The sequence below is a fragment of the Oreochromis niloticus genome, linkage group LG1 (assembly GCF_001858045.2).
Source record: "Oreochromis niloticus isolate F11D_XX linkage group LG1, O_niloticus_UMD_NMBU, whole genome shotgun sequence".
In the NCBI taxonomy this organism is placed as follows: Eukaryota; Metazoa; Chordata; class Actinopteri; order Cichliformes; family Cichlidae; genus Oreochromis; species Oreochromis niloticus.
This window is the reverse complement of record NC_031965.2, coordinates 2267368-2284126: the sequence shown is the minus strand read 5'-3', so window position 1 is coordinate 2284126 and position 16759 is coordinate 2267368. Positions and strand designations below refer to the sequence as shown.

The 16759-nt window shown below is 42.0% G+C and overlaps 1 protein-coding gene across 1 annotated transcript; it reads left to right on the top strand.

Moving 5' to 3' along the window:
• Positions 1-9620: 9620 nt before the first annotated feature.
• LOC112847368 (cell wall protein DAN4) lies at positions 9621-14907 on the top strand (the record flags this gene model as incomplete). The annotated part of the gene is made up of 6 exons (XM_025908971.1): positions 9621-9677; positions 11764-11965; positions 12186-12257; positions 12387-12620; positions 12727-12833; positions 12925-14907. A coding segment is annotated over exon 6 (1533 nt), but the record flags the coding sequence as incomplete, so codon positions are not given.
• Positions 14908-16759: the final 1852 nt, after the last annotated feature.

Below are 16759 nucleotides of genomic sequence, written 5' to 3'. Positions count from 1 at the left end.
AGGCCCCTCTTCTGTGGAACCAGCTTCCAGTTTGGATTCGGGAGACAGACACTATCTCTACTTTCAAGATTAGGCTTCAAACTTTCCTTTTTGCTAAAGCATATAGTTAGGGCTGGACCAGGTGACCCTGAATCCTCCCTTAGTTATGCTGCAATAGACGTAGGCTGCCGGGGATTCCCATGATGCATTGAGTTTTTCCTTTCCAGTCACCTTTCTCACTCACTATGTGTTAATAGACCTCTCTGCATCGAATCATATCTGTTATTAATCTCTGTCTCTCTTCCACAGCATGTCTTTATCCTGTCTTCCTTCTCTCAACCCAACCAGTCGCAGCAGATGGCCCCGCCCCTCCCTGAGCCTGGTTCTGCCGGAGGTTTCTTCCTGTTAAAAGGGAGTTTTTCCTTCCCACTGTCGCCAAAGTGCTTGCTCATAGGGGGTCATATGATTGTTGGGTTTTTCTCTGTATGTATTATTGTAGGGTCTACTGTGCAATATAAAGCGCCTTGAGGCGACTGTTGTTGTGATTTGGTGCTATATAAATAACACTGAATTGAATTGAATTGTCCCAGGAATAGATGAATCCCAGGACATGACTCAAATATGATCAAATGAATGAGGGCTCATTTAGCTATGAGCGCTCTCACTTTTCGAAAGTGTTGATGTCTGTTAAGCACTGAAAAAAAATCATCAATTCATCAGTTTTTAAAAGTTAAGAGTTTTTACATGTAATTTGTTCTAAAAACAGAGCCGGCTTTACATAGCATGTCTTCATGGTAAATGGCCTGTATTTATATAGCGCTTTACTAGTCCCTAAGGACCCCAAAGCGCTTTACATATCCAGTCATCCACCCATTCACACACACATTCACACACTGGTGATGGCAAGCTACATTGTAGCCACAGCCACCCTGGGGCGCACTGACCGAGGCGAGGCTGCCGGACACTGGCGCCACCGGGCCCTCTGACCACCACCAGTAGGCAACGGGTGAAGTGTCTTGCCCAAGGACACAATGACCGAGACTGTCCAAGCCGGGGGCTCGATCCGGCAACCTTCCGATTACAAGGCGAACTCCCAACTCTTGAGCCACGATCGCCCCATGTGTATTAACATGTGCATGTGCTGTAACCAAAGATTGATTTGAAGTAATGGATATAATATAATGAATTATATACATTTTTGTTACTTGCATTTTACTTTCATTGATGTATTTTTTATGAATTTTGCTGTCTATGTATCATATGGCAATAAAAAGATTTTTTTTGAGAAAATCTGCTTTGAATCTAGTTTTTATATGCAATGTTTAATACCAAGTAGAAATTTTAACCCAAACACTAATGGTAATATAACCCTTGTGATGGGTTCTGAATTTTGACCCAATTTTTGGTAAACTCAACTTTAAACATTGGTCAACTTAACCCAATTTTTGGATACTTATCCTAACCCAGTGTGCTGGGTCAAACCAGTAACCCAACCCTGTTAAGCTGAAACAACTCAGCATTGGCTTGAACCATATTTGACCCAGCGTTGGGTTACAAATTGGGTCATTTTTAACCCAGCATTTTTTAGGGTGCAGAGTGTCACCAGAGTGCAGCAACTTTGTTTGGCATTTGGGTAGATTTCCCCTGTAATAACAGGCTGAATGCTTAAAGTCCTGGAAAAAGGTGTGTATTTGCTTTGTGGAGGCTCCTCAAACCATCACTTAATGCTTTGTCCTCTCATTATATTACAGAGTTTCTGTGAGTGGCGTGAGCAGAGTGAGAAGACAACTTTGATGTTCAATGAAGCGCTCCACTTCAAAGTTGTGTGCTGCAGGATTAGCTGAGGAAGGAGATTACTGTAATTGGGGACTGTAGAGGTGGAACAAAAGGTTCTTCTCTCTGTCAGTGAGGTGGATGTTGTACAGTGGAGAGACACACATGCATGCAGAATTGAAGTAGAGGATGTTAAAGTGAAAATTCCCTTGAAATGTCTCAAGCCAGCATTTCCACAAAAAGCATGGATAGCTGTCCTTAAAGTGTCTCGGCCAGGTTATGATGACATTTTGTATAAACTTGCAGAGATTACTTTGTAGAAACAGTTTATCCCAGATAAATTGATACCTTCATTCTGTTACTATGTATCTACTCAAATCACTTTGTCCCTGCTGCTTTTCTATCCATCCAGGATTCCTATAATCACATTACTTTTAACTACAGCACTGTAATAAAAAATACTGCTGTAAAGCTGTTAGCTCATAGCTGCTCTTTATGATGCACTTTCCAGGATGAAGGAACAGGTCTAAAGCCCTGGCTGCAAAATATGGGGATAATAATATTTAAAGGAATCATACAAAAACTATTTATTCACAATTTATGGAATTTACTGCAAATTGCACTGAAATAGCATATTGTCAGGAATAACAGTGAGGACAGGACACACAAAGTAACTAAATGTGAGCCTTTAGGGTTACCTTAAGACTGATGGCAGATGTTCTGCTTGGATGAACACAGTGAAAAGGAAACCAAATGAACGCAAAGAAGAACAGGTCAGAATCTGACGGTAAATGATGCTTTATGCTCTTCTTCTCCACATTTTATATGTCACCTGTTACACATAGATTTGATTAGATGTGGTTATCACAATTAGGCTTTCATCAAATCAGCAGAGATGCACAGAAAAGGTCAGACATTAACTTAGGACAAACAGGACAACATTGTCATCCCTTATGTAGCAGGTTCATCAGAGAAACTCAGAGAAACTTCTTCAAGCACAACATCCCAGTGTACTTCAGACCCAGCCACACACTCAGAGGACGAAACTCCCAAACACAAACTTAACAGTGTAGTGTATGATGTGCAGTGTAGTAGGGCTGCACGATTTTGCATAAAATGAGAATCACGATTTTTTTGCTTAGAATTTTCTCTCACGATTTTCTTTTCCAGTATAAATATTTATTGCACTTATTAACTGCACACAACTTCGTAACAGTTGAGACTGAACATAAAAACAATAAATGTCTCACATTTTGTCGTTGCCACAAAATGTTGTACTGCTTGTAATTCCGTCTCCACCGTTGCTCGACACTGCGTGTATAGAGCAGGTAGTGCAACATTTGAAAAATAGTTGTGGGACGGCACTGTGTAGCGTTTGTCTAGGGTGTTGATCATTTCCCTAAATCCCTCGTTTTGCACAGTGTTGATGGGAGCCATGTCTTTAGCCAGGTGATAAGTGATAGCCTCCGTAATTTCTTTGTGCCTGCGGGAGTTCGACGGGTATGGGGAAGCGCTGTATAAGGTTCCCGTTATTGATGTGGTTGACCGGGACGGATTTTCTCCTGTCACTTTCTTGGCCTTTACAGCTTCGTCATCTCTCACGTGCTCTCCGTTGTTTTATCCCTGCCAGCTGGCTTCGGTATTACGTGGTATAAGGCTCCGCCCTTGTCATTTGTTGAGCAGGAAGAGTGAGCGCTTGTTTTCATGCAGATTATGTCCCGGATCAAAATGCGGTACAATCGTCATCTTTTTTTTTTCTTTTTTTTTTGTAAATCGTTGTCATTTGGAAATGAGATCGCACATAAGTATGAATTGAGATCGCGATTTTCTAACGATTAATTGTGCAGCCCTACAGTGTAGCGAAGAATGCTCAGACCAAACAGCCACTTCACAAGCGCATGGCACAACATAGAAGAGCCACCTCCACAGGACAAGACTCGGCTGTCTATCTGCATCTAAAGGTCAAAGGTCACTCTTTGAGGATAACAATGTTCACATTTTCGACAGAGAAGACAGATGGTTTGAAAGAGGAGTCAAAGAAGCCATCTATGTCCACTGTGAACGACCATGTTTGAACAGAGGGCGGGGCTTACGACACCAACTGTCTGCCATCTGTAATCCAGTTCTGAGATCCCTCCCAGACGCCTTAACGCCCACTCACATCCTGGGTCTTTCGATCTCAGTAAGTCACATGCTTGGTTGGGGCTAGGTCTCACAATGAGCTCACCCAAACCTTGGCTGATTGTTACCTGCACCCCTTTTCACACCTTGGCTCATGTGATTAGGCAGTTGATCAATAGTGGGTCCACGACCCTCTTAGGGACACTCCCATAGGGTTTAAAAATCTGTGACTCTTCACTAGTTGCTCCTAGGACTAAAAAAGCTTCTCTACTGAGAGGTGAAACGTCTTCAAGGAAACTTAAAGAAGTCCAGACGCTTTTCTTTCCAAGCTCCTTAGACTACAATGACCTGGATGACTGAGAACCTTCACAGACAGTTTGTAATAACCAGTTTTGGGATCGTTACTCAAAAAAAGTAATGTATTACACATTATTTTTCTTAACAGTAATGCAATACTTTACTTAATTACTCAAGGGAGAAAGTACTTTTTTTTCCCACCCTTGCTACATTACTACATTACATCTCATTACAAAAGCAAAATGACCTGAAACACACTGTCATAAAATTGCCTGTTAACAATACGAACCTTATAAATCCGTATCCTGATGAAGACACACGGGATCTTTTTTTTATGTTTAAGTATGACCACAAAGCAGACAAAGCAAAGATGAAAGCCAGCCCAAAGAGACTTCAAAGCAGTCACCTGACTGCTCATCACTGCCTTTGTTACCTGCTGAAGTTCAGGCTCTGCTGGGCTCAACATTCACTCAGCTGTAGGTGTTTGGCTAGCTTTGGATTAGCATGCTGTCTGTGCACATGTTTGCAAAGAGCCAAAGTTGTGTTAGCAGCATGATGTGGTTGTTTCTGTCCTGGAGGTATTTTCCCCTCTATCATTGTGCTCTTGCTGCTTTGTGTGATAAAACTAAAGGTAATGTCCACTGTAGGCCACTCCACCATCAGCCTCCTCCCACACACAAACTGAAATCAGCTTATTGTAGCTCATGTTTGTTTGATTTTTTTTCTTTCTATCCATCCAGCATCTCAGTCACTGAAGAACTTTTGTAACGTGACAACAAAATTGTAACTGTAATGTAATTACTGAAAAATGTCATGTGCTTACAGTAAAACATTACTTTGTAATGCATCACACTCTGCAACACTGGTTATAACACAGCTCTCCTGTGTGTGTGATTTGTCCCAAGAAGAGGTGCACAGAGCGCACAGTCTACAACAATTTCTAACAGAAGAGTTAGATTATTATACATTCAACATATTGATTTTCCATCATACACCTCTCAATGGTTCTGATTGATTTGAACTGCTTCACTGTTTCCAGAAACAAACACAAAAAACTCTTCTAACCTTCTATTATTCAGGTTTATAGATTAATCACTCTCTGATCCAGTCTGCTCGGTTTTAACCCACAAATTTGCACAACTCTTGGTAGAATACTTACCCTGACTTCAGGTAAACACATCTTTGTGTTGACATTGTAATACAACTGTAGTACAACTTATCCATTTAAGTAGGAACATGTTTGCAAATGCAGCATGTTTAGTTGCTAAATCTGGGCCTGCAATGACATGCCAGCACAAAGCTTGGAGTGAAAGCACCAAACCCAGAGTGATGCTCAAGCTGAGTATATGTTGACCTGATCCAAGCACAGCTGTTTCACAGTTTCCACAGATACTGTTTCCACAGTACAGACTGGGTCACAGGGCAGGAGTCTACCCCTGCTGTCACTGGCCGAGAGGCAGGGTGGTACATGTTGCCAATCTGTCACATGGGCTACGTTCACACTGCAGGCGAAAGCGCATCAAATCCGACTTTTTTGACCCTCTGCGACCCATATCCGATCATGGTATGAAAGTGTGAACAGCACAAATCCGATGTGGGTCACTTTCGTATGTGGTACTGAATCCGATACATATCCGATGTTTTAGAAAGCGACTGCTGTTTGAACGGTCATGTCGCATTAAATCCGTCTTTTACGTCACTGAGACAAGACAGACGCCAATTATCAGCGCCGGAGAAGCGCCCGAGAAGACATCGCGAACGCTTCCTGGCCATCCAGTGTAGATGTCAGTGAAACTGTTGGGAAGACAGCGTTGGAGAAACGTGAACATTTTATTTGTACTGTATAATCTGCAGATTATCCTTTGAAGCACCGCTCCTCTCTAAAACAGCAGTAAGGATAATTATTAGACCATATGTAAATAACAAAATAACTTTATAACTTAAAGCAAAATTGGGAAACGTAAAGTCTGAAACAAGTCTTTATATTAAGGGCCATCGGTCAAACAATACTGTTTGCTCTGGGTCTAAACAGAGCGCGTTGTGTGTGACGTCTTCTTTTGCGCATGCGGGCCGCTTTGAGCGTTCACACTAGAGCGCGTTTGCTGTCGCATTTTGTTTGTAGTGTGAACAAGGAGACAAAAAAATCGGATTTGATGAAAAAATCGGAATTGAGCATTAAGACCTGCAGTGTGAACGTAGCCTTAGAGACCGACAAGCATTCACACTTACATTCCCACTGACGGGGAATTTAGTATCACCAGTTAACCTAACCCCATGCATGTCTTTAGACGGTCTATCCGAAGAGAACCCACACAGATAGGAGGAGAACATGCAAACTCCACACAGAGAGACTGCCTTAGAAACGAGGACCCTCTGGATGTGAAGTGGCTAAGCCTGTGCCGGCTCTAGCTTTTCAAGTAAACTTTATTTTTCCTGTGATAAAATGAGGTTAACACTCACTGTGGTATTCATTAACCTTATTTAATCTCTGCTGCTGGGAAATACAAGGAGGAATTTGGAGTGGGGTGTGAATTCTCACAGTTACATCACGACTCAATACACCGGAGAATAGTTAGGAATAATAAAATTACCTTCTCATTACCACTTTAGTTTTTGAGGTGACTCTTGCTTGCGTTGTCGTGAAGCTAACTGTTGAGGTGGCAGATGGGTAATGATTTCTAATTGTTCAACTCACTGTGAAGATACGGACCGACATCCTGGATGACTTCCTAAGGGATTTTGTGCTGCTTGGCTTCCACTCAATGGTCTGTTCATCTGTAAATTTTCGCATGATGACACAGAGCGTCAGGTACACTGAAGAGGTTTGGATTAATCCCTCATTGGCCTCATCTGTAACAGGTCACTGATGCAAAGAGGAAAAGCTGATTCAATAAACTCAGCGCTTGAGATGACACACATTACCGGAACACTCCAGAGTATTGATCCTGTGCTGAATTTAAAGGAAAGGAAACTGTCTGGGAAAATAATGTGGATGAAGTTCTTCGGGCCTGAGGGGAAAATCCTCTTAGCTGTTTGTCAAAGTACTTCCTGTACAGAGTATATTGTCATAAAGTACAGTTCACTCGGGTTCAGCTTACAGCAAATGTGAAAACTGTAAGACAATCTGGAAATGTTAAATTAGTTGGCAAAAAAGCTGAAATATGAACTGTACAAACTTTGTTTAGTGCTCAGATTTTCTTCAAGGTTTCCAGAAAATTCTGTCACGATCGTCTCTCAGTGTCACTTCCTGCTCAGTGTTCTAAAAAAATGACATAATCAGCCAAAGTTGACAGTGTGTAACTGGCTGTCTGCTTCCTAAGTTGCTTCACTTACTATTAATGAATCTTTTTTTTTTTGGCCCTTTTTATGCATTAACTGAAACTCTCTCACATTTCCCTAGTGTATATGTTTACTTGTCTTTTAATGTTTCACACACATGAGTGATTAGTGTTTTAAATGCTCTGCATACGGGTGAAGGACAGCATCGCTCTCATTCCTTGGCAGCATCTTACTGACAGAAGTTTTTTTTTTAATGCCTGCAGTGAGCAGAAACATGCAGTTTGACACCAAATGGTGAGATAAAACTGGGGTTCTTAAACTCATCCTTCTGCATCACGGCATCTGCTTTTAGGCTGAACTTGATGAAGTGGCTAGGCTTGAACAAACTGGGAGGAAATATGTTCACCAGTTGTGGATTTTCCCAACACTGATTCATTTCAAAACACTTGGATACTTCAGGTAATTTTTCCAAAATGTCTTATCATTATCATTAGGGGTGGATTTTTCCAATTAAAATCGATTCTCGCTAATTCTAGATATCAATTCATTAAAATCCTGAAACAATTTTTAAATATAAATTTTAAAGGTTAAACCTCACAAATTTTCAACAACCACCAAACAGCTAAAACAGTAAATGAGAGCCAGTGTTGTGCCAGAAAGTGATTGCCGTCCGCGGGAGCGCGCGCAGCTGCTTAAAGCTGCAGCACCCGGATTACTTGCGTTGACAGCTACTTCCGTGCAACTGATATAACGTGCGGGGGAAAAAAAACCCAAACACATTTACGCCTTTGTTATTAGGCAAAGGTATGCATTTATGGAACTTCAACATTTCTTGTAACCAAATTATGACGCTTGTCAGAAGGTTGCTTTCAGTGTGTAGCGCAGTCACGAATGACTACACGCATCACGGTGGAATAATTAATACCTACAGGTTTAGTATGTCTACTCGCGTTGTTCATATTTGTTATAAGACTGTCGAATAGTAGTTAAAACAATAAAGACCTATTGTGCCAGTATCACCATGACTCTTTCTTGTTTGTTCAGAATAACGGCTGAGAACATGGCATTTCAGCGCTGCCAAAAAGTGATTGTGGCCTAGAACTTGTCACTGAAACAATATTTCGGCTTCAAACTTGTTGGGTATCATCGAGAAGGGCTATATGTGACACATTATATCCCAAAAACTCTCCAAGAAGTGCTGAATAACTTGTACAGGAACAATAAAACTGATAATATGCAATTTCCAACCTGCCAAAAAGTGATAGTGGTCTATAACTTGTCACTGAAATACTATTTCTGCTTCAGACTTGCTGGAAGTGATTCAGAAGGGTCCTATGTGACATATTATATCTCAAACAGTCTCTAAGAAATGCTGAATAACTTTTAAAGGAACATTAATACCCATAATATGCCATTTTCAACCTGCCAAAAAGTGATTGCCGCCTATATCTTGTCACTGAAACAATATTTCTCCTTCAAACTTGACTGATATCATTCAGAAGGATCATATGTGACACATTATATCCCAAATAGTCTCTAAGAAATGCTTAATAACTTTTAAATGATCATTAATACCCATAATATGCCATTTTTATGTTGCCAAAAAGTGATTGTGGTGTATAACTTGTCACTGAAATACTATTTCTGCTTCAAACTTGCTGGAAGTCATTCAGAAGGGTCATATGCAGTGTTGGGGAGTAACGGAATACATGTACCGCCGTTACGTATTTAGAATACAAAATATGAGTAACTGTATTCCGTTACAGTTACCGTTTAAAAAGGTGGTATTCAGAATACAGTTACTTTGTTGAAATAAATGGATTACACGGCGGTACTTTCCTGTTTCATATTGTCACGGGTCAGGACTGTTTGGGTTTGTTTGACAGCTACGTTCTGTTGTTCCAGGCGGCAGCGTTACGGTTGCCATGGTTACAGGGTGACGCTCTCTCTCTGCGTGCTTCCTGGGTGAGAGAGCGCCTTTTTGTTGTTGTTGTTGTTGTGCTAAGCTAATAGACAGAATGCTACAGGTATAGCTCTAAAGAATGTAGCATCATGGGCAGTGTAGTCCGTGCTGCAGGGAGAATGGACTGCCATACACGTTGTGTCTGTGAGCGAGGGAGGGAGAGAAAGGAAAAGTCCGAGCTGTCACGGAGCAAAAACGGGAGCTGGAAGCATGTAAATATAATGATAACCACTGCAGCCAAGAAGAGAGCCTGACGAGCCCAGTTGTAAGTACGCTATTAAGACTCAACTGTACACTGTGTTCGTGTTTTCCTCCGAAACAATAAGTTCCGTTGGAGCAGCCTTTCAACGCCTCTCTCTGTCTCTGGCAAGCAAAGTTGACCCAGACAACAAAGTAAAGCTATTTTTCGGCTATGAGCCCGACACGGAACACACTGTATTAGTCAGAGGTCCCTTTACTACGGTTCGGACCTTCAGTATCAGTAATAAATCACACAGCAATAGTACATTCATGTAGTTGTAAACAGCATGATAATATATTAAGTAATCCAAAGTATTCAGAATACGTTACTCTCATTGAGTAACGTAACGGAATACGTTACAGAATACATTTTGGGGCATGTATTCAGTATTCTGTAATGGAATACATTTTAAAAGTAACCTTCCCAACACTGGTCATATGTGACATATTATATCCCAAACAGTCTCTAAGAAATGCTGAATAACTTTTAAAGGATTATTAACATTGATAATATGCCATTTTCAGCCTGCCAAAAAGTGATTGTGGCCTGTATCTTGTCACTGAAACAATATTTCTGCATCAAACTTGTTGGGTATCATCCGAAAGGGTTATATGTGACATATTATATCTCAAACAGTCTCTAAGGAGTGCTGAATAACTTTTAAAGGATCATTAATACCCATAATATGCCATTTTCAGCCTGCCACAAAGTGATTGTGGTCTCTAACTTGTCACTGAAACAATATTTCTGCTTCAAACTTGCTGGGTATCATCCAGAAAGGTTACATGTGACGCATAGGAGCCCAAACAGTCCTTTATAACTGCTGAATAACTTTTGAAAGAACATTAATACCGATAATATGTCATTTTCAACCTGCCAAAAAGTGATTGCCGCCTATATCTTGTCAGCGAAACAATATTTATTACGCACATAATGACATGACATTTCTTTTTAAAAATAAAAATAAACACTTTATAAAAAGATATACATTGTCTTATCTAAATATAAGGAGAATTTGACGTTTTTGAATGTTTTCATTCATGCTTTCATAAAATATTTCGGATGTTTTAGAATATTATTTTTTCGTTTCTCTTTAAAAAATGGTTTTCCGATTTAAATTTACTCAACATCCTGTTGTGTTGCTTAGAGCTCAATTGGTAGGCCTAAAGTGCTTCAATTAGCAGAGTGTGAGCAAAGCGTTACAGAGTCATGGACCCAACTATTTATGCCAATATCCTGTCGTTTAAAACCAATGGAACCTTTCCTAGTGGGTTTTCCACCACACAAAAGTGTAATTTTCGTCGCAAGGCAAAGAACTTTGAGGTTCAAGGTGAGTTTGTCGAATATTTTATGTAATTTTTAGCTTTCCACTGTTTGCCAAATTTGAGTTTAATTAACAGCTGCGCACAACAGCGAACAAAAGTAGGGCATCCTAGTTACGTCTCTTGAGGAATACATAATATTTGTCCTAAAACATGTATAGTGTGTGTTCTAATTCCCAAGTGACCAACATCATCGCCATCACCACCATTACTAGGTGTGACGGTGTTGTAACTAGTACTGGCTAGCGTTAGAAGTTCATAGTGTTTACAACTTAATTCTGTTTGATAAGTTAAAATGGGGATTTTGTTAATGACACCAACAACATATTATTGTTGTCTTGTAATTCTAAAATGAAAAACATAATTTGAAAAAAAGGGAAAATTTAGAAGAAAAAAAAAAGCAATTTATATCGTGAGGTCACGTGTTCTGTTCGTGTGTGTTTTTTTATTTTGCTGTGCTAATAATACACTTGTCAGCAATACAACAGTTGCTCCCCCTTAATGAAGTTTTTAATTTCAAGTAAACAGAAAAATGCCCTGCTTTTGATTTTTAAATGCGTGCATTAGCTCATAACTGCAATTCATAATGAACTATGGTGTGTTATTCAGGAAATATTTATAATTAAACATTAACTCTTTGGTGTGGTACATTGATATTGTGGAAATAATTCTATTTACACATAAACATCATGTGTTTTTGACCATGTTGCAGTACTGTAATAATTCCACATTTATGACTATATTATAGCTGATTAAAACTACTAATGTATTTCTTTGATTTCTTACAGATGGCGAGTTGTACTACATAAGGTACAAAGGCACAAATCGCTGCATTAAGGCAAAAGTGCTGTGTGGGCCCGACAAAGCCAATGAAGTTTTCCTTGACTTTCATGCCAGCAGTGGTGGTTCGCACTGTGGCCAGAAAAAACAAGAGAAGCAATCTCAAAAAGATTTTCTTGGCCTGGAATGTCAGAGGACATAAATTTATGGGTCTGTATACAACTTAATTATACACGCATATTGTATGTCTTGCAAAATGTCCTTCATTGTCTTAAATTTCAAGTTAACAAGTGTACTAGTTAGCTGTCGATGTCTTATACGTTTTGTATCAGAAAAAAATTAAGTCTTTTTATTGACATTTATAGGATTTAAATAATTATACTGATTATATTATAATAATATTATTTAATTTATTTTGCCCTCCTTTCAGGTGACTCAGTGTGTGGCATGCCAGGTCAGCAGTGTCATCATTAAAAAGGAGGTGGCGTACACACCGATACAGGTAAACATTTTAGGTGTATTTTTTCCTGTAAATAGTTTGTGACATAATACATAAGATAAAAAACATTGATTAAAATTCAAATTACTATATTGAAAATAAGGAATTGCTAATGATTTCTGTGTTCAATAGGTCAACCAGCCATTTGAGCTTATTGGAATGGATTTAATTGGTCCACTAAAAATGACTTCAAATAACAACCAGTACATATGTGTACTTATTGACTACTTGACAAAATGGCCCCAGGCATATCCGTTGAAGTCCAAAAGCACTGAAGAGGTAGCAAAATGCATTCTGAAGTTCTTTTACCAGTTTGAAGCACCGAAGCGCATTCTAACGGACCAGGGGAAGGAGTTTGTGAATGAAGTAAGAAACTCCTAAAATCCATTACTCAGTTAGAATTGAATTAACTGTCTAGCAAAGTGTCATCTTGTTTTACTAGTGTAATGTGGTTATTTCTTTATGAATTCAGATCAACCGAAATGTTTGCAAAATCCTAAACATTCAAAGGAGTCTCTGTGCCCCATACCACCCACAGACAAATGGGTTGGTAGAAAGCATGAATGGGACCATACAGAGGTATAATGTTATTTATGCATTTCATATGTTTATATTTTTAATTTGGTTTTCCTTCATATCCCAATAACTGCTTTGTTATTTAATTTTGTAGAGCACTTTCCAAGTTGGTAAATGAAAAGCCAGAGGAATGGGACAAACATTTGGATCCTGTCATGTTTGGCCTGACAACCAAGCCCCATATGACCACTAAGTACTCACCCTTTTTTTTTTAATGTTTGGTAGAGAGGCGAGGTACCCTACTCAAATCCCAGATTAATACAGAGTAAGTTATTTTTAAAAACATTGTTGGATTAAATACATAAGACTTTAAATTTCTTTTCTTGAATTTTTTTTTTTAGATTTTCATATAATAACACATCCCTTTTTCTACATCTTACAGGTGGACAGCGGTGTGGAGGACATTTTGTCTGTTGAAGAGGCAACAGAAGAAATTCTTAAGCTGGATGAAGTCCTTCAGAATGCTATTTCCAATAGCAAAAAAACACAGTCAAAATATCAAAACAAAAATAAAGGCAGACCTACTCCGAGTTTTACAGTCGGCATGAAAGTGTGGAGGATGAACACGAGGAGCCAGCAGAGGAAAGGGGGCAAGTTAGATCGAAATTACCTCGGCCCCTACACAATTGCTGCGATAGATGGGAAAAGTGTGGATCTTTTGGACAGCAAAGGTGTGACAATACCAAAAATTAACATTGATCATTTAATGGTGTTCACAGAGGAACAGCCAAGAATTCCACAAAAGTTGTCTAATGCTTCTTCTTCTGAGCCATCCACCACCACCACATCCACAGTCGGGCCCCCAACCACCACATCCACCTCTGAAACATCCACCACCACGTCAGCCTCTGAACCATCCACCACCATGTCCACCTCTGAAATATCCACCACCACGTCCACCTCTGAAACATCCACCACCACGTCCACCTCTGAAACATCCACCATCACGTCAACCTATGAACCATCCACCACCACGTCCACCTCTAAAACATCCACCACCACGTCAACCTATGAACCATCCACCACCACGTCCACCTCTGAAACATCCACCACCACGTCCACCTCTGAAACATCCACTACCACGTCAACCTATGAACCATCCACCACCACGTCCACCTCTGAAACATCCACCATCACGTCAACCCATGAACCATCCACCACCACGTCAACCCATGAACCATCCACCATCACGTCAACCCATGAACCATCCACCACCACGTCAACCTATGAACCATCCACCATCACCTCCACCTCTGAAACATCCACCATCACGTCCACCTCTGAAACATCCACCATCACGTCAACCCATGAACCATCCACCACCACGTCAACCCATGAACCATCTACCACCACGTCCACCTCTGAAACATCCACCATCACGTCAACCCATGAACCATCCACCACCACGTCCACCTCTGAAACATCCACCATCACGTCAACCCATGAACCATCCACCACCACGTCAACCTATGAACCATCCACCATCACGTCCACCTCTGAAACATCCTCCATCACGTCCACCTCTGAAACATCCTCCATCACGTCCACCTCTGAAACATCCAACACCACGTCCACCTCTGAAACATCCACCACCACGTCAACCTATGAACCATCCACCATCACGTCCACCTCTGAAACATCCACCATCACGTCAACCCATGAACCATCCACCACCACGTCCACCTCTGAAACATCCACCTCCACGTCCACCTCTGAAACATCCACCACCACGTCAACCCATGAACCATCCACCACCACGTCCACCTCTGAAACATCCACCACCACGTCCACCTCTGAAACATCCACTACCACGTCAACCTATGAACCATCCACCACCACGTCCACCTCTGAAACATCCACCATCACGTCAACCCATGAACCATCCACCATCACGTCAACCCATGAACCATCCACCACCATGTCAACCTATGAACCATCCACCATCACGTCCACCTCTGAAACATCCACCACCACGTCCACCTCTGAAACATCCACTACCACGTCAACCTATGATCCATCCACCACCACGTCCACCTCTGAAACATCCTCCATCACGTCCACCTCTGAAACATCCAACACCACGTCCACCTCTGAAACATCCACCACCACGTCAACCTATGAACCATCCACAACCACGTCCACCTCTGAAACATCCACCACCACGTCCACCTCTGAAACATCCACTACCACGTCAACCTATGAACCATCCACCACCACGTCCACCTCTGAAACATCCACCATCACGTCAACCCATGAACCATCCACCACCATGTCAACCTATGAACCATCCACCATCACGTCCACCTCTGAAACATCCTCCATCACGTCCACCTCTGAAACATCCAACACCACGTCCACCTCTGAAACATCCACCACCACGTCAACCTATGAACCATCCACCACCACGTCCACCTCTGAAACATCCACCACCACGTCCACCTCTGAAACATCCACTACCACGTCTACCTATGAACCATCCACCACCACGTCCACCTCTGAAACATCCACCATCACGTCAACCCATGAACCATCCACCATCACGTCAACCCATGAACCATCCACCACCATGTCAACCTATGAACCATCCACCATCACGTCCACCTCTGAAACATCCACCACCACGTCCACCTCTGAAACATCCACTACCACGTCAACCTATGATCCATCCACCACCACGTCCACCTCTGAAACATCCTCCATCACGTCCACCTCTGAAACATCCACCACCACGTCCACCTCTGAAACATCCACTACCACGTCAACCTATGATCCATCCACCACCACGTCCACCTCTGAAACATCCTCCATCACGTCCACCTCTGAAACATCCACCACCACGTAAACCCATGAACCATCCACCACCACGTCCACCTCTGAAACATCCACCTCCACGTCCACCTCTGAAACATCCACCACCACGTCAACCCATAAACCATCCACCACCACGTCCACCTCTGAAACATCCACCACCACGTCCACCTCTGAAACATCCACTACCACGTCAACCTATGAACCGTCCACCACCACGTCAACCTATGAACCATCCGCCACCATGTCCATCTCTGAAACATCCACCACCACGTCAACCTATGAACCGTCCACCACCACGTCCACCTCTGAAACATCCCCCATCACGTCAACCCATTAACCATCCACCATCACGTCAACCCATGAACCATCCACCACCATGTCAAGCTATGAACCATCCACCATCACCTCCACCTCTGAAACATCCACCACCACGTCCACCTCTGAAACATCCACCACCACGTCAACCTATGAACCATCCACCACCACGTCCACCTCTGAAACATCCTCCATCACGTCAACCTATGAACCATCCACCATCACGTCCACCTCTGAAACATCCACCATCACGTCAACCCATGAACCATCCACCACCACGTCAACCCATGAACCATCTACCACCACGTCCACCTCTGAAACATCCACCATCACGTCAACCCATGAACCATCCACCACCACGTCCACCTCTGAAACATCCACCTCCACGTCAACCTATGAACCATCCACCACCACGTCCACCTCTGAAACATCCACCACCACGTCAACCTATGAACCATCCACCATCACGTCCACCTCTGAAACATCCACCTCCACGTCCACCTCTGAAACATCCACCACCACGTCAACCCATGAACCATCCACCACCACGTCCACCTCTGAAACATCCACCTCCACGTCCACCTCTGAAACATCCACCACCACGTCAACCCATAAACCATCCACCACCACGTCCACCTCTGAAACATCCACCACCACGTCCACCTCTGAAACATCCACTACCACGTCAACCTATGAACCGTCCACCACCACGTCAACCTATGAACCATCCGCCACCATGTCCATCTCTGAAACATCCACCACCACGTCAACCTATGAACCGTCCACCACCACGTCCACCTCTG